At 40.6% G+C, this 26,904-nt stretch overlaps 2 protein-coding genes across 12 annotated transcripts in view; both read right to left on the bottom strand.

The window, feature by feature from the left end:
• Window positions 1–26,904, bottom strand: part of LOC140545618 (protocadherin gamma-A11-like) — a 76,743-nt gene that overhangs the window by 22,340 nt on the left and 27,499 nt on the right. Inside the window, exon 1 of one of the 11 annotated variants that reach the window (XM_072668537.1) lies at window positions 22,562–25,132. The exons of 8 other annotated variants lie outside the window; for them this stretch is intronic. In XM_072668537.1, coding sequence (XP_072524638.1) covers window positions 22,562–25,000 — 2,439 coding nt within the window. In that variant the 5' untranslated portion in view covers window positions 25,001–25,132. Of the gene's footprint in view, window positions 1–11,711; window positions 15,351–15,488; window positions 18,179–22,561; window positions 25,133–26,904 lie in introns of those variants that run through there. 2 more of the 11 variants (XM_072668520.1, XM_072668565.1) reach the window with 2 other exon arrangements.
• On the bottom strand, window positions 17,977–21,037 carry LOC140545678 (protocadherin gamma-A11-like). Its single transcript, XM_072668601.1, has 2 exons — window positions 18,513–21,037; window positions 17,977–18,044 (listed from the first exon to the last, which is right to left on the bottom strand). Exons 1-2 carry the CDS (start codon window positions 20,949–20,951, stop codon window positions 18,009–18,011), a joined length of 2,475 nt encoding a protein of 824 aa, XP_072524702.1. The 5' UTR covers window positions 20,952–21,037; the 3' UTR covers window positions 17,977–18,008.

Raw genomic sequence — 26,904 nt, 5'->3', positions numbered from 1 at the left:
AAGCGGCTTAATTTAATCTCCGTTTTCAAACTGAAAAGGTTGCAGTAATATTTCCACATTGAAATGAGTATTTATATGTTACTAATTTTAACTGTGAGAGGCAAAAATGCACATGCTTTGTTGGTTTTCGGAAAAAAAATCCAAAAAATAGTCCTTTACCAAACAAAATGTGCCATTTGAGTAGGTGTGTTTAAACTTAGCATAAACCAAATAAGCTAACAAAACCCTGTAAGAGTATGAATTAAGGAGATGGAAGAAAGAGAAAAGTGAAATAAGTGAAGAATATATATATATATATATATATATATATATATATATACATATATATATATATATATATATATATATACATATATATATATATATATGTGTGTGTGTATATATATATATATATATATATATATATATATATATATATATGTCACATAAGTATATTTCAGTTGAGAATGAGTACATACTTCCACTTAGAAAATCAACAAAATATGTAATTTGTACAATTTGCATTAGACTGCGTAAATAACAAACAAAAACATACAAGAAAGTACTCCTCACCCAGACTTTAGATAACTTTAGAGCCAGCTTGGAGAACAAAACTGAAAATCACACAACTTAATGACATAGAACCAACTTGAATTATTCACAACAATCAGTTTTCATTTTTCACACGTGAGAGAAGTGTGGTGTTTACAACATCCCAGCACATTTCATCTCACCTGCTGACTCTCAAAAGTCCAGGTGCTGTCAGGTAAAGATGCGTCCAGCACGCTGATCATGTCCTTAAAGTCGATGGTGCTGCTGGGCTTAATGAAGGTGAAATCACTGAACTCTGACATTGGAGAGAGATAGGACCTGAAGGAGTGGCTCTGGGACAACATGTCCCCTCCCAGAACCTCCACATACTTAATAGGCCCATCTGTGTTCAGCTGGATTTGCAGTTTTTGGCTAGGTTGTTTGTAGCCATCAGAGTCGATCTGTCTCAGGCAGCAAGTGGAGCTGCTTCTGTTTCTCACACACTTCATCACTAAGATGACAAATGTCACCACAGACAGCAGAGACACAGAGGCCAGAGACACAATCAAGTAAAATGTAATGCGGTCACTTTTGCTGATGGGTTCAGGAGTTTTGTGCTGGAGGTCTAAGACAGGTTCATGCAGACCATCTTCAAACTGTATATTTACTTTAATGGTGGAAGACTGCACTGGATCACCATTGTCCTTCACTTCTATGAGCAGCCTCTGAGAGGAGTCGTCATGCTCTGAAACAACACGTTTAGTCCGCACCTCGCCTGTGTAGGTATTTACACTGAATAGAGATGCATCTGTAGCCTCTAGAAGCTTATAGGAGATCCAGGCATTGTGGCCTGAGTCTGCATCAACTGCGGTTACCTTAGTGAGCAGATGGCCTGCTTTAGCAGAGCGGGGCATCTTGTGGTTAGAAGCTACAGATGGGTAGATAACAGAAGGGGTGTTGTCATTCTGGTCCAGGATAAACACATGAACTGTGGTGTTACTGCCCAGGGAGGGAGAACCGTGATCTTTGGCCTGTACCTGAATCTGAAACACCTTCAGTTGTTCATAATCAAAAGAGTACATGCTGAAGATGCTGCCATTATCCGCATTAATGTACACGTAAGACGACACAGACACATCCTGGACTTTGGAGTCCAAGATGGAGTAAGAGATCTTTGCATTCTCACCCAGGTCTGCATCAGAAGCAGCTACTGAGCAGATGATTCTTCCAGCTGGGAAGTTCTCCTTCACATATACAGTGTATGAAGGCTGGGAGAATACTGGAGGACTGTCATTGACATCTTGAACACTGATTATGAGAGTTTTCTGAGCTGAGAGAGGGGGGCTGCCTGAGTCTGTGGCACTGATGTCAATATTGTAAAGCATGTTTTTCTCACGGTCCAGCCAAGCGGTGGTAACTAATTCGTAGTGATTTTCAAAGCTTGGTTTTAGCTTAAAAGGTGCATTACTTATTACCTGGAGTGTGACTTTTCCATTGTTATTAGAGTCCATATCCCGAGCGTTTATTAATCCCACAACAGTGCCTATGGGGGAGTCCTCAGGTACTCTATTAGCCAGGGATTTGATAATTATCTCTGGCCTGTTGTCATTGGCGTCAATCAGATTAATCTGGACACTGCAGTGCCCTTCCATTTCAGGGTTGCCCCCATCCTTGGCCACTACATCAATTTCATAGGATGACACCTCCTCATAATCAAGAGAGCCTTTCAGAGTTAACAAGCCTGTTTCTGAATTTAAATCGAAAGTGTGAAGAACATCATCAACAGTTCTTTCCCCAAATAAATAGCGGATCTGCCCATTTGAACCTTCATCTATGTCTACAGCTTTAAGTTTGACTATAAGTGTTCCAGGTGGACTTGTCTCGCTTATGGCAGACTCATACGTCTGTTTGGTGAACTGAGGCGCATTGTCGTTATTATCCAGAACATGCACGGTGATTTTTGCAGTGCCCGATTTAACCGGACTCCCTCCATCTACCGCTGTCAGCAGCAGCTCGTGAGTAGATTGCTTCTCCCTGTCGAGAGACTTCGTTAAAACAAGCTCAGGTAGCTTCCTGCTGTTTTTCAAAGTTTTGGTAGCCACAGAAAAATAATCATTGCTACTCAAGATATAGGAGCGAACTGCGTTACTGCCGACGTCCGGGTCCTGTGCGCTTTCGAGAGGAAAGCGCATTCCAGTCACGGCGTGCTCAGCCACCTTCAGAACCATCTCCTCTGTGGCAAAGCTGGGCGCGTTGTCGTTTATGTCCTGAATTTCCACGACCACTCGGTGCAGCTGCCACGGAGAGTCTGCGATCACCTCTAAGGGAAGCGCGCAGCTGGCGCTCGGTCCACACACAGTCTCCCTGTCTATTCTCTCCTCTACCACTAGCTCCCCTTTCCCCAAGTCCACGCTAAAAAAGCGCTCGTCAGCCTCGAAGGCAATCCGCACGTTACGGCTCGACATGTCAGCCAAACTTAAACTCAGGTCTTTCGCGAGGTTTCCGACAGCCGAGCCCCGTTTGGATTCCTCTAGTACAGTGTATCGAATCTGCCCGCAGACTGTGGTCCACCAAAAACACGCACACACCAGCCGGAGTGCCAGCGCACAGCACACGCCTCTGTGCATACCGTTAGCCATACCGATCAGTGTAAGACGACGAGGTTTCCCATACTGATAAAGTCCACCATATCTGCAAAACAGACGCCTAGAACCCCAAAGCTCTAAAACATAGCAGAGAACCGAAGCGCGCTGTAAAATCAAAACAGGTGTAAGTGTTTGTCTCCATCCTTTTGCGCACACTCTTTCAAAGCTGATGCTGAAGCTGAGAAGACTGGATCGCTCAGAGTTAGTTGGACTCCTATTGGTGCACAGACAATGTAGTATGAACCAATAAGAGCATGACTCAGTTTAAAGAGACAGCGGTGGGAATATGTAACTGTTTTTATAAATGTTACCCAGACAGACAAAGATTTGTTTTAAAGAATACAGGTTTGCAATGTAAGAGTCTTTATTGAGCCTTTACTCTTACAAAGCTCAATGCTTAGGGGCAATGTGGTATTTAGTATGTTAGTAGTTGAAATCAAATGTACTTGCTTATCATTGCTGTCCATACACACACACACACACACACACACACACACATACACACAAACATGTATTTCCAAAATTATAACTTTACAAAAACACTCCTAACTTTTAATGTGAAGTATTATCACAATATATAATTCCTTCTGCACCACTTCTCCTGGCCCTTTCATCATGATTATACTGGATTATTAAAGAAATAATAAAGAATCACTAGATCTAGCAGTCTTCAACACTACAAAACTGAACAGCACCAGCGGTGACAAGTAGTCTTATTGAAAAATCTTGCTTTGCTCTGGACAACAAACTATTTTGGAAACAGTATATGCATATTCAAACATCTGAAGATAAACCTATAGACTTGTGGTCTCTCAAAGGTCCAGGTGCTGACAGGTAAATACGCATCCAGGACATTAATCATGTCTTTAAAGTCAACAGTGATGGTAACTAATAAGACTAACTCTGATACTGAAGAAGAGAGAGGACCTATAAGAGTGGCTCTGGGACAAAGTCTCCTCCCAGGACTTCAATGTTCTTAAAAGGCCCGTCTGTGTTCCTGTCATGCTCTAAACACGTTTAGTTCTCATCTCACATGCATAAGTATTCTCTACAGGAATGCACATGTAGCTTCCAGCAGCTTGTAGAAAAGCCAGGCAATGTGGCTTGAGCCTGGGTGACCATATACATGAGTGGAGTGGTGTATCTTGTGGTTAGAAGGTATGAAGGGGTAGATAACAACAGGAGTATTGTCATTTTGGTCAAGAATAAACTGTGATATTGCTGCTCAAAGATGGAGAGACATTATCTTTAACAAAATGTTCACATACAGACACATACTGCACTTTGAAGTATTGTTGCTTTCTCACAGAGGATAGATTATTCTACCTTCAGGCTAGAACTAGAGAATGATCATTTACAACCAAAACATCACCAATGAGAGTTTTCGTCAGTGGCAACAATTTTCATGATAAGAATGCTAAGAATATTTCTCACAGTCAAGCTCAGCTTGGAACACCAGCACACAATCACTTACAGTACAATGGCTTCTTCATGGTCAATCATGGATTCTTAGGAGTTTGCTTTGTAGTGAGAAAAGATGGGGGATTATCATTAATATTGTATATTTCCATCTCTACCACTGCAATGAGTTTTCTCTCACAAGCTCCAGAGGCAAAATACATGGGTCACTTTGTCTACACAGAGTCTTGCTGAAAGTCCTGTCATTCACCACAAATTCCTCTTTCCCAAATCCAACCTGGAGTACTGCTGACTAGCCCTGGATGTTATATACAATTTACACCAGTTTTATTCCAATATCCAGATCCCAAGCTATGTTCCCAATAAAAGAGTCCTGCTGCAGTTCCTCTGATACACGGTAGTGAATGTCTCCATATCTTGTGGCCCATGATAGTAATAAATAATATCACCATAACACACTATAACACACTCCTTTCTTATTCTGTCATACAAACATTCAAACATATGGTTCAAAATGTACAAAGTCTAGATAAAACTGTAAAGGAACCAATTATATTACATCATAACACACCAAAAACCTGTACACTCTGCTTTCCTTCGCAAGATTCTGTTTTTTTTAAGAGAAAAAGAGCATGATCACTCATTCACCGCATATTAGTAGTATATGTATTTATTATTATTATTATTATTATTATTATTATAAAAAGAAAGGTTTAGTGTTGTATAATAATAATAATAATAATAGTAATAATAATAATAATAATAATAATAATAATTATTATTATTATTATTATTATTATTATTATTTGTTTTTGTTGTTGTGCCTACAGCACATTAGTAAGCCCATACATCATTTTAAAAAGAAATAAATATACCAAGAAAAAACAAAAAAACAAATCTCCCGTCTGTCTGATTTCGATTCAGACCTCTTTAGTGCCACCCTGTGGTACAGCACTCAAACCTCACTCTGCCGTTTTTGCTCAGAGCGCTCGTGCAGGCAAGAGGCAGGAGTAATACATTATCTTTACTTGTTAACAACATTAACACAGTTTTTAACAAAATTGCTTTCAGCACTTTTAAGTACAAAATCTGGAATATACTCTCACAAAGCACACCTACAATTCAAGTCAGATGTTAAAAATCCCTGAACTTGCAGACAGCTAAAAGGCATGCGCAGTGGTGAGAGGAGGGAGGCTGAGGGAGGGGAGGGGTAAGACGTTGACGCCACAGCAGAGTCATGGAGTCTGTTTCAGCACCACTACGGCGAACAGCGCCACTCAGGCGGCGAGCACGCGCCTCTGCATCCAGCGCACAGCCATGTGGAAGAAAGCCATACATACAGAAAGACCTCCTGCTCTCCTCCCACAGATACACACCGAAGCGGTTACTAGGCGAGGAAACCAACCCCCACATGGTCTATTTGAACACTAAACACATTCAACCCTTCTAATGCAACTGAATAAAACACTTAACCTTTTCTTTTTGCCTGTCAGCAAGGTACGTCAGACTTCTTTTAACATGTGCTCTTTTAAATTGTGCAGAACTTCAAATGCGTCATGCGTGTTGCACAAATCTTTGCATAAGGGCGCATGTAACAGTGAGGTTAACATAATTACACACAGCATTATTAAACCAATGTGTATGCATGCAGCTAAAATCTTATCAGGACACAATTCAGATACTAGTCACATGAAGTGACTAGGTGTAAACTGGGTCTTGTACATGTTATTTAATCACCATGTTGGTATCAGGAAAAAATGAAACATGCTACTGACATGACAAGATTTCAAAACACATTAGCCTAGTAAAATATCTGTACACACCATCAGTGTTCAATGAGATAAACACACTAATTGTGCTGAAAATAACACAAAATATGTTGTCATTAAAAGAACATTTAGTAATATTATTGGTACCTTACTGGAAAAAGGTCTCTTACCTTTATTAAGAGACACCATAAGACCAGAGCAGAAGCAGGAGCAGGTCAGATGGCCATCATCAGCATCATGTCATGAAAAAGAAAAAATATGAAGGAGTTTGGTTAGGATGACGCACTATTCAGGCAGCTCAGGGCCAAGACTCATACTTACCCGTCCTCTTTGCGTTACAGCAAAACACAACACAGCTTATTTCACAGTTTATGGTCAAACAAATCATTGTTAGTTATCATACCATGTTTGTGTAGAGACATATTAAGCACATCAGACACATAAATATACAGATTACCATAAAAAACACTGTTGTATGTGATGTCAGAGTGCACAAATGCTTGTGAAAAACCAATGTAATGTAAACTGAGCTTAACCCATAGGCAGACATAGTTTACAAGGCAGTTCAGCAGATTCCTCTTAGAAGGATGTTTAAACACAAATGTAACTTAAACACAAATGTACTACTATGCTGTGAGTGTCAGAACAAAGCTTTGTATTTTGACTGTCAGAATAATGATTTGCAGAGCAAGGCAGAAAGATGTATTATCACAATAAAACAAAATCAACACATTCATGATCAATGTATCAATAAAAATAGTACAAATTGCTTGGAAATAAATCTAATTACAAGTTAAGAAAGTTCCTTATTCCTCATCAGCTGCATTATCCTTCTCTGTAATTAAGAAATGTGCACTATCCTTAATACAGCAGCAGAGGACCCATGTCAGATGACAAAGAATGTGTTATTCATGACTGTGTGCATGTGTATCTGTGCATGTGCCCCCCCCCCGCCCCCCTGCATGTGTGCTAGATAAAGAGGCAAAAATAGACAAGTATAGTGCTCTACATGCTTTAATTTCTATTACATTTCACTAGTCAGTAAACAGCACCACTATTATGGTTGGTGGTGATACTGCTTGAATGCTATCCATTGGCAACTGAAGATACAACAACACTTGTGTCAGATTTCTTAAACTGTGGTGAGAACAACACTCACCCTTGTGAACCTAAAACATCCACACCCTTTCACATAGACACACACCCTTCCCCCATCACATTTGCCTACAAACTTAGACTACTGTACTGCATCATCTAGTTCAGGGGTATCTCATCTTCCCCTCCATTTCCCCCTTCCCTTATTCTATAATGTTCAGATTTAGACCTCTCACTGCCCCCCTGTGGACTCTGCCATAATGGTACAACCCTGCCTGTGAGTCAGCTTGTTGCTGTGGCAACACATCCCAAGATGAATATGGACTAGGAGCTGAAAAAAACAAAAACAGTCTGAGGAAAAAGATTGATACAGCACATTAAAGCACACAATGTAATGATGTGAGTACCATATTATTACCATATTAAATATTAGTCAATAACTGAACTATATATATATATAATACTAATAATGACTGATTAAGGATCTCTGCTGTATTTTGTAGTAAAGTTACCCTGTCGTATACAGCAGGGTTGTTACCTTGTTGTATATTTTTAGCCTTTTCTATACAGAAGCCTGTTCTATACAGAAAGTGCAAGCAGCCAAACATACACACTCACATGGCACAAAGACTGCAGAATGGTGCAACTGGAGAGGGGGAGGGGAAAGACAGAAAGAGACAGTGCAGAAGAGGGATGGGAAGCACAGAGAGAAACCCAGAAAATGGGACGACTGGGCTGCATTACGCATAACACAGCAGGCAGGTTAATTGTTGCTTTTTTCAGTAATTTAGTCATTTGACCTCCTTAGAGCAAGACTTGTTAAGAAACAGTAGCTATTACCGGCCATACTGAACTCTTTCTGTGACCTTAAGAGCATCAGTGCTCAATTCCCATTCACAGTAGCAGAGCCATTTGACAGACACTGATTTTGCCACTGAAAGTAAAGAATGTGTTTTCCTTTTCCTGTAAAGTTCTAATTTTAAACATACACATTTTTGTGTGTTTGCCCTACTGTCTCACTGGCCTTGATAAAGCTAAAGTAATCCCTTCAGAGGATTAGCACATGCCACACTGGGCACAGCAGAGATATATTTAAATACACACACACTCACACCCCGGTGTTTAGAGCCTGATCACTGTCTTTCTTTAATCTGCATTGAGGGCCACACCGGGTCAGAGAGTACAAGACAGGCAAGGACAGAAATAGCTCTACAGCAAAGATGATTAGATCACCATTACAGGTAGCAATATAGAGAACGTAAAGAATGTCCCAGAGAGAAACAGACACAAACACAAGCTTTAGAAAATATACTTGACTAAAAAAGTGTCAGGGAAGGAATCTCACATTGACCATTAGAAATAAAGAAACTAACAGCCATGTGACTTTGCAAGCTCTGGACTGTGAAGTGGAACTGAATATTGCAGTGTCCTCATTTAATCAATACCATGAATACACCATAACTAAGCATATAAAAGTAGGTGCAAGTCTTTGTCGCTGTACAATGTACAGTGAAATATGTCCACCACATTTGACACATCTGTGGTAGTAAACACACACAGAGTGGTGGGCAGCCAACTCCAGTGCACAGGCAGCAGAGAGGGTGAATGGCCTTGCTCAAGGGCATCGAACCCACAACCGTGTTATCAACAGCCCTTAACCTTAATATTTCAAAATTATTCTCGCTTGAAAGCGTGTTTTGAAATTTTCTCTTAAACCTGAATGCAGCCCAACAAAATGTTGTCTAACCCTGACCTGACCCAGACCTCATAATCACATTTGAGTATGAAACTGACCAACACTAATGCCAAACAAGGTATATTGCATTATTAAGCTGGCTTGGTATTGATCTTGCCAAACCAGCTGAATGTTCCTGCAGTTTTATTCATCAAATGCATGCACAGATATACAATATCAACAAATTGGTCAATCAGAAAGGCAAAAGACCATCTGCTTGCATCAGCAGTGCCATATCATGAGTTGTATGCTGTAGTCACAAGTGTTTACTTTACAATGAAATGATCAACAACATATCCACAATGTAGCCAATGCCAATAGGCTCCTAATATTGTTAGTTTAATGTCAGTTGTATTACTGTCAGAACAGCCACTGAAAGACAGAGGAAAGATTTTTTGTTTTTCCTAGTCTCTGCTTATGAATGTGAACTGTGAGAAATGGTTACTGCAGGTGCAAATTATTTATAACACTGATACTCTATCCACAGTCACAAAGCACAAAATCGTCCAGTTTACACTTCTATGTTCACATTCCAGTCTGTGTCCTTTAACTTTCCATAGGCACTCGGTTTGGATTTATCCAACTTCTTTAAAGTGAGGACTGAGCAGGGTAACATCAGAGGCATGAAGATTTACACTCTGCAGTGAAAAGTATTGACAGTAATGAGTCTGGAAAGCACTTAAGTCTGGAAAGTGAGTCCAGATGTGAGGAAGCTTGTTTCTTGAAGAGCACAAGTTCACACAACACACAAACACACACCCACACACACACACACACACACTTAATGGACATTAATGAATGAATAATTACATACAAATCATGAAATATGCAAACATACACTCCCACTGTATATAAAAATATCGGAACTATACAACCTTATTCTGTTTAAATTACAAACAGAAGAGCACTATTCACAGAAGCAGACACTTCCGCCACACCGTACCCTCATAAAACTCAGCGTGATGCAAAAACACAATCCACATGCTTCTCTTCCTGTATAAAATGAGTACCACATCTGACTGCCACATGAACCTTTATCTCAGGTCCACTGCCTCTCCAAAACACCAAAAACAGAGGAGCTGGTGCTGATAGGACCTTTTTAAAAAGTGGAGCCACTTGGAAAAGAGGTTATTTTTAACATGGGTCAACAATGAATCTTCTAAAGCTATACACCCACCTGGAAAGAAAAGCCACAGTCATAAATATCTTAACCTCCGACCTTTCTTGTTAAAGCATTTTTGTCCAACTATTTTTTCTTTCTAAGCATCAGAAAGAAATGGGACAGGATTAGATAACTTGATACCATCAGTGATACACAGCTGAATTGACTGTCAGTTATTCCCACTGTATAGTTAAAACCAGAAGGCCTGTCAGAGTCAATATATTTTCTAAATTCTCTTCTCAGATTAAGGCCACCTTTCTTTCGTTCACTAAACTCGATGCTGACAATCAAGATGCTTGGACAATTCATTAGCTTAAGTGTTAGAAGACTGATGAAGAATTGAGCTACACACAGATTAGTCGTGGTAAAGACTTGCGCGGTTTTAACCATTAGTTTGCTGGTTGTTTTTTTTCAATCTCACAGACATTGTGTGAATCTTTTATGATGAATAAATTAACAGTATGATCCAAAAATGGGATTTAGGACTATAATAATAAGGGCACTCCCTGTCATTTCAAATAAACAATTTTAATTTTAGCTTGTCTTAAGTGAGAACAGTTTTAGCTTACACTAATTAGCAGCACCATGCAGGCATAAACTGCTGATCATGTTATGAAGCATGTTTCCTCTCTCTCATCCATACATTGAGAGCTTTTAGACAGGTGAACTTAAAAGGAACATACCATTCAAAAGGTCTGCCCCACATTTCACTGCTGAAATCTCTTTGGGGCCCTTTATAAGATAAGATAATCCTTTATTAGTCCCACAGTGGGGAAATTCTCAAAAAATTAACTACATGTTTAGTGTCCATTGTGCATAAAGTCAAGAGCAACATTAAACTACCAAACATTTAACTTAAGCACTCAAACAAATAGGGAAAAGGGAAAATATATATGTATCTATGTATATATGTATGATGCAACTGTACACTCATGAATTGCAGAAAGATACAATTTCTTAACATATCTCACCACTTAGCTTCCTTCAGAACTACACAGACAGACCTGACATGTATATTTTCCTCTCTTATTCATACTGTTTTTGATCTGTGGTAATTATTTTTAGACGGATCCTTCACAACACAAATCGTAACGTATTGAATCAGCTTAAAGTATGATGGTACAGGGTAGAGTGGCCTGCATTAGGGGCAATGGGTTGTGTAAGGAGTAAACAAAGAAGCAAAAATCCATAAGAGAATACATAAGATTCTTGTAACGCCAATGTTTGTTACATTCCACCCACATTCTGCCCCCTCCAAAACAGACCAAATACAGCTCCATAAATTGCTATAAATTACCAAAACACTTCATATGTTTGTAGCATGCAACCACAATTATCTACAATGTAAATTAAACTAAATACCACAGGGTCCTCACCTCATTATCAACATCCGGGTCAACTGTGTGTTTGTTTTGTCTAGGCACAGTCCTTGTGCCACCGAGGTCAACACTTAAAACACTCTGCCTGGAAGAAGGCACGAATTTGATGTCGCTCTTTCTGGAGTCAGCTGTCCCACACAGCTCATAGTTATACACATGCTGTAGAGTTCCTGTGCCCCCTACGTCTGCGTAAAGGGGTGGATAATATGGAATGATTGGCAGATTTGCACCGGATTTGTAAAACATCCTCTCACGTCTCCATCTGTAGCATTTTACTGACAGTATGGCTATGATGGACACGATGAAGAGAAACGAAACTACAGCCAAGGCCAAGACTAGATAAAAAGTCAGGTTGTCGTCGTAATCCTTGTCGTGTGTAAAGTCATTGAACAAGAGCACGTCAGGGAAACTGTCCGCCACCGCCACGTTTATATTGACTGTAGCTGATCGAGAGGGCTGCCCGTTGTCCTCCACTACAACAGTGAGCTTCTGCTTCACAGCATCTTTATCGGTCACCTGGCGCACAGTTCTTATTTCTCCATTCTGTAAGCCAACTTCAAAAAGTGGCCTGTCTGTAGCTTTCTGCAGTTTATAGGTGAGCCAGGCATTCTGTCCAGAGTCTGCATCAACAGCCACCACTTTGGTCACGAGGTAGCCCACCTCTGCTGAACGAGGCACCATTTCAGCCACTACAGAGCCACCAGTCTGCACTGGGTACAGAACCTGAGGCGCGTTGTCGTTCTGGTCCTGGATTATGAAGTTCACGGTTGCGTTTGTGCTCAGAGGAGGCGAGCCACCATCTTGCGCTTTGATGGTGATGCTAAAGGACTTTATTTGCTCGTAATCGAAGGATTTCAGTGCGTAAAGTATCCCATTTCCCGAATCAATCGACACTAGAGACGATGCAAGCGCGCCGTTCAAATCTTTATCCACAATGAAGTAAGAAATGCGCGCGTTCGCCCCCAAATCTGCGTCATTCGCTTTTACAGTAAGCAAAGACAAAGAGGGCGAATTATTCTCAGTTATATACGCGTTGAAAGAGTCATGTTCAAATTGAGGCGAATGGTCATTGATGTCCGAAATTTTCACCAACAATGTTTTTGTACTAAACAACGGCGGCTGACCGCCGTCTTTTGCTGTGATTGTAATATTATATTCTGCCATTTGCTCCCTATCTAGGCTGGAGTCGGTCAATATGCTGTAGTAATTGTTTAGAGATGATTCAGTCCTGAAGGGCGGGCTTTTGTCCAATGAACATGTAACCTTTCCGTTCTCCTCAGAATCACTGTCTTGCACATTGATCATTGCTACAACAGTGCCAGGGGGCGAGTTTTCAGGCAATGTGTTCGAAAAAGACATGAGCGTGATTCTTGGTGCATTGTCATTTACGTCAGTCACTTCTATGACCACCTCAGAAGAGTCAGATAGCCCACCCTGGTCCTTTGCTTGGACTTTAAACTCATGAACACTGGCTTCTTCAAAGTCAAGCTCTCCAACGAGCCATATTTCACCTGTGGATGCGTCAATGGAAAATAAATCTCTGATTTTAGGCGTTGTGTGTTCAACGTAATAGGCAATGTGTGCGTTAGGGAGTGTATCTGCATCAGAGGCGTTAACTATAAGCAATAATGTCCCTTTAGCTGTATTTTCAGGTACAGCTACTCGGTAAAAATGCTTTATGAATACAGGAGAGTTGTCATTATTATCTAAAACAAAAATGTGTATTTTTACAGTACCAGAACGTTTAGGCGTGCCTCCGTCTGTAGCAGTTATAGTTAGATACACATGCTCCTCTTTCTCTCTATCTAAAGCGGTCTCCAAAACAAGCTCCACGTTTTTCCCACTTCCTGCTCGGCTCTGTGTTTTCAGGCTGAAGTGATCAGTTGGGTGAATCGAGTAGCTCTGAATCCCGTTTAATCCCACGTCAGGGTCGAGCGCATTGTCCACGGAAAAGCGCGCGCCAGCAGAGGCTGACTCGCTGATTTCCAGCTGAATATCTCCTCTTGGAAACGCAGGACTGTTATCATTAACATCTAATATCTCCACCGTGACCCTGTAGAGCTCTATGGGATTCTCTAGAATGATTTCAAAGCTGATGCTGCACGTAGACATCGCGCTAGAGCAGAGGAGCTCGCGGTCCATTCTCTCCTTCACAACAATGTGCCCTTTGCCCCGGTCTAGCTCCACATATTCCTGTCCACTTGCTGTAAAGACCCGAGCCTTTCCCGTGGTCAAACGTTCAGGTTCTAGACCCAGGTCTTTCACGATGTCACCTATGAAAGAACCAGGAGGCATTTCCTCAGGCACGGAGTAACGGACCTGTCCAGACGCACAGTGGACTAAATACGCGCAGACAACGAACGCACAGGACAGCCGTACAAGAAAGGCGTTTTCTCCCATTGCGAGGTGGCAGCGTCACAGAATCGTACCCAAGATTAATATCTCATATCCCCAAGACTGTTCATTAAAAATCAATCACTTTGCGCATCCAATGTTACAGGAATAAAAAACAGAGAGAAATGTGAGAGAACGTTTAAGCTGGGGCGACAGAGTCAAGTCTTTGTGTAATATGAAATGGATATCCAAGATAGCAGGCATGCGCAAATAGCACTAAAATGGGAGGTGCAGAATTTGCTTACATTAGAAAGAATCAAAGCCTTTAACCAACAGCGACACTTAGAGATTCGAATAGAAACTACACGCAACTTTACTCAGCTTTATAATTGAAGCGCTGAAGAGCCATCATCTGAACTGAACGAGTTAAGAAATCCTAAATTAACTCTAACACACGGCGTGTAAATGGAGCAGTGACTTCCATTAAAGTACCGAGTGGAAGGTAGTGGTATAAATCTCAATTTAATGTTGTCATGATTTTTTTCATTTTTTTAAATCGTCACATGAACCCACTGATTGATTAAGTCCAGTTATTTCGGTAGGACTTTTTTTTCTTTGAAAACATTAAACAGTCAAAAGTGTGAGGGAAAATCTATTCATTCACACTTAAAATATATAAAAAAAATAAAGGCGCTATTAATGGTTTTGAGCAACGCCACAGACGAACCACTTTTCGTTCAACATGCTAACCATTTTATAAATGCTCTTTGCACTTACTCTTCTGTATTACAAGCATGGCTTTTATGGAACGGCGCTACACTCTCTTGTCTGTTTTATTGTACCCACTGTCTTTTGTGATTATTATAGTTATTGTATTTTTTATGTGTGCACAGATGTTTACAAATTGCACTTCACACACATTTCGCTCCACTGTGTACTTGTATATGGCTGAAATGACAAATAAAGCCTCTAGACTGTTAAACAGAACTCGTGTCTAAAAACAGATTTAGAGCAACATTTAAATAAATTGTCACTTTCATTTGTACACCTGTAATCTACACTTTCCAACTCCCTGCGAGAAAAAAAAAAGTTTAAATGGCGACTCAGGATAGAGAAATAAACAACTACATCTGTAGAAATTCAAAATACATTCAAATGACCAATGCCACGGAAAATGACCTTTGTTTTTCTTTTTATAATAAAAGAAACCAAGATGGAAAGTGCGTGATGGAATTAAACTCTTCCATTTGTAGTGTTTCAGTCAGATTGACAACGTAACCCTGTGCCCTCAATGACACCATCAAGATACCAGAAACGCAGCACACTGCAACAGAGCGCTCATGTGAAAAAAAAAAACATGAACTACAATTTGAATGAGTTATTCCTTACTTTAAATCAAGACAAGCAGTCTAATGTATTTTATAACACATATCACCTCACCTGATCCTCACACTCTTCGAGGGTCTGTGTTTGCTCTTGTACTCGCAGTAGTGTCTGAGTTCCACCCGCATGCAGACCAATGATGCTCTGACTGCCAGGTCTGACATATTTCAGGTCACTCTTTCTGGAGTCAGTGGTCCCATACATATCATAATTGAAAGTTTGTTTCAAAGTCCCCATCCCTCCTACATCTGCGTAAAGGGGTGGATAATATGGAATAACCGGCAGATTGGCACCGGATTTGTAAAACATCCTCTCACGTCTCCATCTGTAGCATTTGACTGACAGTATGGCTATGATGGACACGATGAAGAGAAACGAAACTACAGCCAAGGCCAAGACTAGATAAAAAGTCAGGTTGTCGCTGTAATCCTTGTCGTGCTTAAAGTCATTGAACTCCGTGAGCACGTCAGGGAAACTGTCCGCCACCGCCACGTTAAGATTGACTGTAGCTGATCGAGAGGGCTGCCCGTTGTCCTCCACTACAACAGTGAGCTTCTGTTTCACAGCATCTTTATCGGTCACCTGGCGCACAGTTCTTATTTCTCCATTCTGTAAGCCCACTTCAAACAGTGCCCTGTCTGTGGCTTTCTGCAGTTTATAGGAGAGCCATGCATTCTGTCCAGAGTCCACATCAACAGCCACCACTTTGGTCACGAGATAGCCCACCTCTGCTGAACGAGGCACAATTTCAGCCACCAAAGAGCCACCTGTCTGCACTGGGTACAGAACCTGAGGCGCGTTGTCGTTTTGGTCCTGAATCAGTATCTTCACACTCACGTTGCCGCTGAGAGGAGGATTTCCTCCGTCCTGCGCTTTTACGCGAATATAAAACTCTTTGATTTGCTCGTAATCAAAAGAGCGAACAGCAATAATCTCTCCACTCTCTGCATTCACTGAAATATAAGTTGAGGCAGAAACTCCGTTCACGAGAACATCCTCAAGAAAGTAGGAAATACGAGCATTGTTACCAGAGTCTTTATCGGCTGCTGTTACTGCAAATATAGACACTCCAGGTGTGTTATTTTCCAGCACATAAGCGGTGTACGACTGACGCTGGAACACAGGGGCGTTGTCATTCACATCAGATATTTTCAGATTCAGTGTTTTATTAGTAGAGAATGAAGGGGAACCCTCATCAGTAGCTCTTATAGTTATATTATATTCAGAGCGTTTCTCTCGATCTAAAAACTTATCGGTGACCAAACTGTAGAAATTAGAGGAGGAGGATTTGATTCGAAATGGTAAATCTGAATTCACTGAACATCTAATCTGTCCGTTTTTCCCGGAATCTATGTCTTTAATATTCAGCATTGCTATAACAGTCTCCAAGGCAGAATCCTCTGGAATGGGATTGGAAAATGAGATAACACTAATAACAGGAGCGTTATCATTCACATCAGTTATTTCAATTAGCACCTTACTGGTGTCAGTTAGTCCGCCCTTATCCGTTGCCTCGACATTTAGTTCGAACTGTTTAGATTTTTCATAATCTAAGAGACCATTAACTCGAATGTCTCCCGTGTCTGAATCTATGGTGAAAAACTCCATAACCTTCCTAGTGTTTTGTGGAAATGAATATGTAACCTCCCCATTAGCTCCTTTATCATTGTCGTTTGCTCTTACTGTCACTGCGGTACTGCCCTTAAGAGCATTTTCGGGTAATGATATTCGATAAACAGACTGACTGAACATGGGAGGATTGTCGTTTGCATCAATAACAATGACCGTTATTTTAACAGTTCCAGATTTTTGAGGAGTGCCTCCATCAAATGCTGTCAAAATTAATTTATGCTCTTCTTGTCGTTCCCTGTCCAAAGGTGTTTGTAAAACCATTTGAACGTACTTTGTGCCATCACTGTTAGACAACTCGTTCAAAGTGAAATGATCAGTTGGATTAAGTGTGTATCTTTGTAGTGCATTTTGTCCTACGTCGGGATCATGGGCACTGTCTAATGAAAACCTTGAGCCTGCCAAGACAGATTCTCTAATTTCGAGATTAATATCTTTTCTGTCAAAAACTGGAGCATGATCATTCATATCCAATATCTCTACGTCGATTCTATGCAGCTCCATTGGGTTTTCCAGAATGATCTGAAAATGTAAGGAGCATGGAGTAACCTGGGCGCACAGCTCCTCTCTATCTACCCTCTCTCTCACTATCAGAGTCCCTTTATCCACATTTAGACCGATGTACTCACGACTGTCCTCCGTAAAGATCCGAGCTCTACCAGATTTCAGTCTTATAACATCCAATCCGAGATCCTGCACGATGTTTCCCACAACAGAACCTTTATTCATCTCCTCAGGAATAGAATAACGGACCTGCCCGTGCACAACATCCAGGACAAAGGAAAAGAGGACGAGAATCTTCGTTAGCCGTCCATTAACACCACTGATAGAAAAGCTATTCCGGGAGGTGCGAGAACAAAGGACACCCATAATGAAAATTCTACAATCCAGCGTCAAATATGCTAAGAACAATTCCGTACTATGGTCATTTTTTATATGAACTGGCAATCAGTAGATGTTCCTCTTCAACACTGTTGCATCGATCTGAAATGCAGAAAAATGTTGGTGTATGTATGATGTCAGAATGTGTAGGAGGATCCACAATTGAACTCTAAAAACCTGCACACACTGATCAACAGCGTCGCTTAGAGACCTAAAAGAATATTACAACGAAAAAAAGGAATAGAAAGAATTATGCAGCTATTTACATTGAGCTATAGAAAAAATACATATTATCAATACGTTATTATAAAATATTTAATTTCTAAAAAGTTTGACATCTTTACATGGAAAAGAAATAATGAAAATAATAGCAGTTAAAATAGGAAAGAAAATGAAAAGAAAAAAATAATAACAAAGCTGCAAGTGATCATAGAAAAATGACCCACAATAAAATAACATCAAATTAAAAAACATGTATTAAAATTATCAAAAAAATGTGAAATAAAATCTAAAATGTTGTGAATTAATTGTAGTAGCTTTATATCATTCTCATCATTGACTAAATCTCACCTGATCTTCATAGTCATGACTTAATTTCTCCCTCTGTGCAAGCCTGAGAGTGTGTGTTCCAGTGGTGTTCAAACTAATGATGCTCTCACTGGAAGGTCGGGCATGTTTTAGGTCACTCTTTCTGGAGTCAGTAGTTCTGCAGACCTCATAATTATACACATGCTGTAAAGTTCCTGTGCCCCCTACGTCTGCGTAAAGGGGTGGATAATATGGAATAACTGGGAGATTGGCACCAGATTTGTAAAACATCCGCTCACGTCTCCATCTGTAGCATTTGACTGACAGTATGGCTATGATAGACACAATGAAGAGAAACGAAACCACAGCCAAGGCCAAGACTAGATAAAAAGTCAGGTTGTCGTTGTAATCCTTGTCGTGTGTAAAGTCAGTGAACTCCGAGAGCATTTCAGGGAAACTGTCCGCCACCGCCAGGTTAATATTGACTGTAGCTGAACGAGAGGGCTGCCCGTTGTCCTCCACTACAACAGTGAGCTTCTGCTTCACAGCATCTTTATCGGTCACCTGGCGCACAGTTCTTATTTCTCCATTCTGTAAGCCCACTTCAAACAGTGCCCTGTCTGTGGCCTTCTGCAGTTTATAGGAGAGCCATGCGTTCTGTCCAGAGTCCACATCAACAGCCACCACTTTGGTCACGAGATAGCCCACCTCTGCTGAACGAGGAACAATTTCAGCCACCAAAGAGCCACCAGTCTGCACTGGGTACAGAACCTGAGGCGCGTTGTCGTTTTGGTCCTGAATCACTATCTTCACACTCACGTTGCCGCTGAGAGGAGGATTTCCCCCGTCCTGCGCTTTTACGCGAATATGAAACTCTTTGCTTTGCTCGTAATCAAAAGAGCGAACAGCAATGATCTCTCCACTCTCTGCATTCACTGAAATATAAGTCGAGGCAGAAACTCCGTTCACGAGAACATCTTCAAGAAAATAGGAAATACGAGCATTGTTACCAGAGTCTTCATCGGCTGCTGTCACTGCAAATATAGACACTCCAGGTGTGTTATTTTCCAGCACATAAGCAGTGTACGACTGAAGCTGGAACACAGGGGCGTTGTCATTCACATCAGATATTTTCAGATTCAGTGTTTTATTAGTAGAGAATGAAGGAGAACCCTCATCAGTAGCTCTTATAGTTATATTATACTCAGAGCATTTCTCTCGATCTAAAAACTGATCAGTGACCAAACTGTAGAAATTAGAGGAGGAGGATTTGATTCGAAATGGTAAATCTGAATTAACTGAACATCTAATCTGTCCGTTTTTCCCGGAATCTATGTCTTTAACATTCAGCATTGCTATAACAGTCTCCGGGGCAGAATCCTCAGGGATGGGATTGGAAAATGAGATAACACTAATAACAGGAGCGTTATCATTCACATCAGTTATTTCAATCAGCACTTTACTTGAGTCTGTTAGTCTTTCTTTATCCATTGCTTCAATATATAGTTCGTACTGTTTAGATTTTTCATAATCTAAGAGACCATTAACTCGAATATTTCCCGTGTCTGAATCTATGGTGAAATAATCCATAGCTTTTCCCGTGTTTTGTGAAAATGAATATGTAACCTCCCCAAAAGCCCCTTTGTCCTTGTCGGTAGCACTTACTGTCACCACAGTACTGCCTTTATGAGCATTTTCGGGTAATGATACCCGATAAACAGGCTGACTGAACACAGGCGGATTGTCGTTTGCATCAATAACAACAACGGTTATTTTTACGGTACCAGATTTTGAAGGAGTGCCCCCATCAAACGCTGTCAGAATTAATTTATGCTCTTCTTGTAGTTCTCTGTCTAACGGTGTTTGTAAAACCATCTCAACAAATTTAGTGCCATCACTACGAGATAATTCATTTAAAGTGAAGTGATCCGTTGGATTTAGGGTGTATCTCTGCAGTGTGTTATGTCCTACATCGGGATCATGCGCACTGCCTAACGAAAACCGTGAGCCTGTCACGGCATATTCCATTATTTCAAGATTGATTTCTTTTCTGTCAAAAACTGGAGCATGATCATTAATGTCAAATATTTCCACGTTGATTCTATGCAGCTCCATCGGGTTTTCTAGAATGATCTGAAAATGTAAGGAGCACGGAGTAACCTGGGCGCACAGCTCTTCTCTATCTATCCTCTCTCTAACTTCCAGAGTCCCTTTATCCACGTTTAGACCGATGTACTCACGACTGTCCTCCGTAAAGATCCGAGCTCGACCAGATTTTAGTCTTATAACATCCAATCCGAGATCCTGCACGATGTTTCCCACAACGGAGCCCTTATTCATCTCCTCAGGAATAGAATAACGGACTTGCCCGTCCGCAACGTCCAGGACAAAGGACAAGAGGACGAGAAGCTTCATTAGCCGTCGAAAAACACCAGTGAATTGGAAGCAATTCCAGGCAGTGAGAGAGTAAAAAACATCCATAACGCAAATATTTCAATCCAGCGCCAAATATGCCAACAACCGTCCAGCAACGGAATACTTTTGTATTGACTGGCAAGTAATGGTTGTCTACTGTTCTACAATACTGAACAATGTTGGTTTATTCATGATGTCAGAATGTGGAGGAGGATCCACAACTGAGCTTCAAACTGAACACACTGACCAACAGCGTCGCTTAGAGACTTTAACTAATATTACAACAACCAAAAAAGAACGTTTTGCAGCTGTAAACATTGAACTAAAATAAAATGCTCAATGCATTAAACAAGGTTAGTATAAAACATTTTCATTGCTGAATATATTAACGCACTGGCATTTAAGAGAACTAATAGCATTAATAATAACAATAATAATATTCGTATTCAGGGGTAGATCAAAAAAATATTAAGGGGCTGGCGAGAGGAGGCAGGGATTTTTTAGGGGTGGCAACACATGGCAGATGTATATATATATATATATATATATATATATATATATATATATAATTTTTTTATCACAGTTTGATGAGAAATAGTATGTACACACTACAAAAGGGCACAGGCTGCCATTCACAATCTCATACAATTTTAATCTCATGCAATCAATGTCTTGCAGGTTTCATGTGAAACAGTTCATATTAGGAATAAGTGACCATACAATTTGATGTCCCTTAATAGGAGACAGAAGTATGGTGACACAACTGTCGGTGGGCATTATCAAAGGAAAGAGATTAAGGTAAGACGCAGGTGATGAGTGGCAGATGTGTGAGAGGGAAAGTAAACAGTTTTTGACTTTGTCAGAGTGGCAACATTGCAGGCAGTATTTGTACAAGAAGAAGAAACTTTTTTAAAAACCTTCACCCATGAAGATCTATGGACTGACCTGTACTAAGGTGAGCATAAATACATTGTGGAAGTAAATGGATCATGGCACTCAAACAGGTACTGGACATCACTTTTACTGTTTACTCAGATCCCATTTTCCCCATTTGTCCCTCAGTAGCTTGAACAGATTTATACTTTATATACAAAAGAAGAGACATTAAAAGCAACAATAACAACAATAAACAATATCCTTCTCTTCTCACTCTCCGCTTCAACCTCTTTTCTCTCTCTCTCCTCACACTTTTTCTCTCTCTCTCCTTCCTCCTTATCCTTCTTTTCTCTCTTTCCTTCCACCTCATCCTTTCTCTTTCATGAGAAAAACTATGAATGCTACCGTTAATCTTAATTTTTGTTTGATTCAAAGTAACTTTAGTTACAATGTTTTCCTTGACAGACGTTGAATCAGTATTAGCTTTAATTGCCTACTTTAGTGCTGCCAACTGTGGTGGCAGCAGGGGTGGCAAGGCTTTCTTTGAGGGAGGCATTTTCCACCCTATGCCACCCTGGTAAATCCGCTCATGTTCTTATTATTATTGCCGTTATCATGAATGTTATTATTATAAGTAACATTTAGTAAAAAGAATAACAACAACAAAGCTGCAAGTGATGTCAGGATAATGATTCATAATAAAATAAAATTACATATAGAACATTTTGTGGCAAAGTTGTCAACGTTGTTTTTATATAGAGCCATATAAAATCAAAATAGTAGGCCTACTGAAATCTCACCTGATCTTCAAAGTCATTAATCAGTGTCTCCTTCTGCACATGCATGAGTGTCTGAGTTCCACTGGGGTTCAAATGACTGATACTCTCACTGGAAGGTCGGGCATGTTTCACGTCACTCTTTCTGGAGTCAGTCGTTCTGCAGACCTCATAATTATACACATGCTGCAAAGTTCCTGTGCCCCCTACATCTGCGTAAAGGGGTGGATAATATGGAATAACCGGCAGATTGGCACCAGATTTGTAAAACATCCTCTCACGTCTCCATCTGTAGCATTTGACTGACAGTATGGCTATGATGGACACGATGAAGAGAAACGAAACCACAGCCAAGGCCAAGACTAGATAAAAAGTCAGGTTGTCGTTGTAATTCTTGTCGTTCGTAAAGTCAGTAAACTCCGAGAGCACTTCGGGGAAATTGTCCGCCACCGCCACGTTAATATTGACTGTAGCTGAACGAGAGGGCTGCCCGTTGTCCTCCACTACAACAGTGAGCTTCTGCTTCACAGCATCTTTATCGGTCACCTGGCGCACAGTTCTTATTTCTCCATTCTGTAAGCCCACTTCAAACAGTGCCCTGTCTGTGGCCTTCTGCAGTTTATAGGAGAGCCAGGCATTCTGTCCAGAGTCCACATCAACAGCTACCACTTTGGTCACGAGATAGCCCACCTCTGCTGAACGAGGAACCATTTCAGCCACCACGGAGCCACCAGTCTGCACTGGGTACAGAACCTGAGGCGCATTGTCGTTCTGGTCCTGAATCACTATCTTCACACTCACGTTGCTGCTGAGAGGAGGATTTCCCCCGTCCTGCGCTTTTACGCGAATATTAAACTCTTTGGTTTGCTCGTAATCAAAAGAGCGAACAGCAATGATCTCTCCACTCTCTGCATTCAGTGAAAAATACGCAGAGGCAGAGACTCCATTCACGGGAACATCCTCAAGAAAATAGGAAATACGAGCATTGTTACCAGAGTCTTTATCAGCTGCTGTCACTGCAAATATAGACACTCCAGGTGTGTTATTTTCCAGCACATAAGCAGTGTACGACTGAAGCTGGAACACAGGGGCGTTGTCATTCACATCAGATATTTTCAGATTCAGTGTTTTATTAGTAGAGAATGAAGGAGAACCCTCATCAGTAGCTCTTATAGTTATATTATATTCAGAGCATTTCTCTCTATCTAAAAACTGATCAGTGACTAAAGTGTAGAAATTAGAAGAGGAGGATTTGATTTGAAATGGTAAATCTGAATTCACTGAACATCTAATCTGTCCGTTTTTACCGGAATCTATGTCTTTAATATTCAGCATTGCTATAACAGTCTCCGGGGCAGAATCCTCAGGAATGGGATTGGAAAATGAGATAACACTAATAACAGGAGCGTTATCATTCACATCAGTTATTTCAACCAGCACCTTACTGGTGTCAGTTAGTCCGCCCATATCCATAGCCTTGACATTTAGTTCACATTGTTTAGATTTTTCAAAATCTAAGAGACCATTAACTTGAATGTCTCCGGTCTCCGGATCAATGGTAAAAAAGTCCATAGCTTTACCAGTGCTCTGTGAAAATGAATATGTAATCTCCCCATGAGAGCCTCTGTCCTTGTCAATAGCATTTATTCTCACTACTGTACTGCCTTTAGGAGCATTTTCTGGTAATGACACTCGATAAACAGGCTGACTGAACATGGGAGGATTGTCGTTTGCATCAATAACAACGACGGTAATTTTAACAGTTCCAGATTTTGGAGGAGTGCCTCCATCAAATGCTGTCAATAGTAATTTATGTTCTTCTTGTTGTTCTCTGTCTAACGGTGTTTGCAAAACCATCTCAACGTACTTTGTTCCATCACTTCGAACAAATTCTTTCAGTGTGAAATGATCGGTTGGATTAAGGGTGTATCTTTGCACTGTATTCTGTCCAACATCTGGATCATGTGCATTTTCTAATGAAAATAAAGAGTCCACGGTGACAGATTCCATAATTTCTATAATTATATTTTTGCTTTCAAAAACAGGAGCATGATCATTTATATCCAATATTTCAACATCGATTCTATGCAGCTCCATCGGGTTTTCCAGAATTATCTGAAAATGTAAGGAGCATGGAGTAACCTGGGCGCACAGCTCCTCTCTATCTATCCTCTCTCGCACAACCAGAGTCCCTTTATCCACATTTAGACCGATGTACTCACGACTGTCCTCCGTAAAGATCCGAGCTCGACCAGATTTCAGTCTTTTTACATCCAATCCGAGGTCCTGCACAATGTTTCCTAAAACAGAGCCCTTATTCATCTCCTCAGAAACAGAATAACGGACCTGCCCGTGCGCAACGTCCAGGACAAAGAAAAAAGCCACAAAACACGGTATCATCCGTCGATTAACAAAAGTGAGGGAGAGGATTTTCCGCTTGGTGATAGAAAAAAGGAAATCCATAATGAAATTATTTAAACGCTCTACGATAGTACAAGCCTATTCTCATTAATAAGCAGAATACAAATGTTCTGTAAAGCAATCACTCTCAATGGGTCTACGCTGGATCGCCATTCCGAAATGAAGAGATACTTTTCGTTATGCATGATGTCACAATGTGGGGGAGGATCCAGAAATAAGATTTGAAAACCTGCTCACACTGACCAACAGCGTCACTTAGAGCATTTGAAGGAATAATACAACAAACACACAGTATTTGGAAATATTTTGCCTTCAAGAAAATCCAATTGAGAGACAATGCTCAGATATTATTGTTAAATTACAAACAAGCAATGTATTTATTTTTGACGATGTAAAGACCCACACATCACCAACATATTATTATTATTATTATTATTATTATTATTATTATTATTAACAATAATAACAATAATAATAATAATAACAAGAGGAAGAAGAAGAAGAAGAAGAAAAAGAATAGCAAGAATGTAATTTATCATTGCATGTATTTATTTATTATTCTTTACTTTTTGTTAGTGAGTGTATCCCTTATAATTCCTATATAATGTTGATATGTGGAACTAATCTGTTAGAAAAAGTTCAATAAAGTATTGTTCACAAAAACATATAGGAAAAGGCCGAATTCAGAGATATTACACTTCCAATGTTATTGCAAACCTTAACACAGCCCTACAAGTCTTAGTATTAACTAAATCTCACCTCATCACCACCATCAACGCTCAGTTTCTCCTTCTGGGCATACGTGAGTGTGTGTGCCCCAGTGATGTCCAAACTAGTGATGCTCTCACTGGAAGGTCTTGCATATTTCAGCTCACTCTTTCTTGAGTCAGTCGTTCTGCAGACCTCATAATTATACACATGCTGTAAAGTTCCTGTGCCCCCTACGTCTGCGTAAAGGGGTGGATAATATGGAATAACCGGCAGATTGGCTCCAGATTTGTAAAACATCCTCTCACGTCTCCATCTGTAGCATTTGACTGACAGTATGGCTATGATGGACACGATGAAGAGAAAGGAAACTACAGCCAAGGCCAAGACTAGATAAAAAGTCAGATTGTCGTTGTAATCCTTGTCGTGTGTAAAGTCAGTGAACTCCGAGAGCATTTCAGGGAAACTGTCCGCCACCGCCACGTTAATATTGACTGTAGCTGATCGAGAGGGCTGCCCGTTGTCCTCCACTACAACAGTGAGTTTCTGTTTCACAGCATCTTTATCGGTCACCTGGCGCACTGTTCTTATTTCTCCATTCTGTAAGCCCACTTCAAACAGTGCCCTGTCAGTGGCTTTCTGCAGTTTATAGGAGAGCCATGCATTCTGTCCAGAGTCCACATCAACAGCCACCACTTTGGTCACGAGATAGCCCACCTCTGCTGAACGAGGCACAATTTCAGCCACCAAAGAGCCACCAGTCTGCACTGGGTACAGAACCTGAGGCGCGTTGTCGTTTTGGTCCTGAATCACTATCTTCACACTCACGTTGCTGCTGAGAGGAGGAATGCCCCCGTCCTGCGCTTTTACGCGAATATGAAACTCTTTGATTTGCTCGTAATCAAAAGAGCGAACAGCAATAATCTCTCCACTCTCTGCATTCAGTGAAAAATACGCAGAGCCAGAGACTCCACTCACGGGAACATCCTCAAGAAAATAGGAAATACGAGCATTGTTACCAGAGTCTTTATCGGCTGCTGTCACTGCAAATATAGACACTCCAGGTGTGTTATTTTCCAGCACATAAGCAGTGTACGACTGACGCTGGAACACAGGGGCGTTGTCATTCACATCAGATATTTTCAGATTCAGTGTTTTATTAGTAGAAAATGAAGGAGAACCCTCATCAGTAGCTCTTATAGTTATATTATACTCAGAACATTTCTCTCGATCTAAAA

This window comes from Salminus brasiliensis, chromosome 2 (assembly GCF_030463535.1).
Source record: "Salminus brasiliensis chromosome 2, fSalBra1.hap2, whole genome shotgun sequence".
In the NCBI taxonomy this organism is placed as follows: domain Eukaryota; kingdom Metazoa; phylum Chordata; class Actinopteri; order Characiformes; family Bryconidae; genus Salminus; species Salminus brasiliensis.
The sequence above is the reverse complement of the archived record's forward strand: the minus strand, read 5'-3'. Positions and strand labels throughout refer to the sequence as shown.

Coding starts and splice junctions, on each gene's coding strand:
- LOC140545678 (XM_072668601.1), bottom strand. CDS start 20,951: ATGGATGTTTTTTACTCTCTCACTGCCTGGAATTGCTTCCAATTCACT. Junction 18,045..18,512: donor GTCATGACTATGAAGATCAG/GTGAGATTTAGT, acceptor TCTGCATTTCAG/ATCGATGCAACAGTGTTGAA.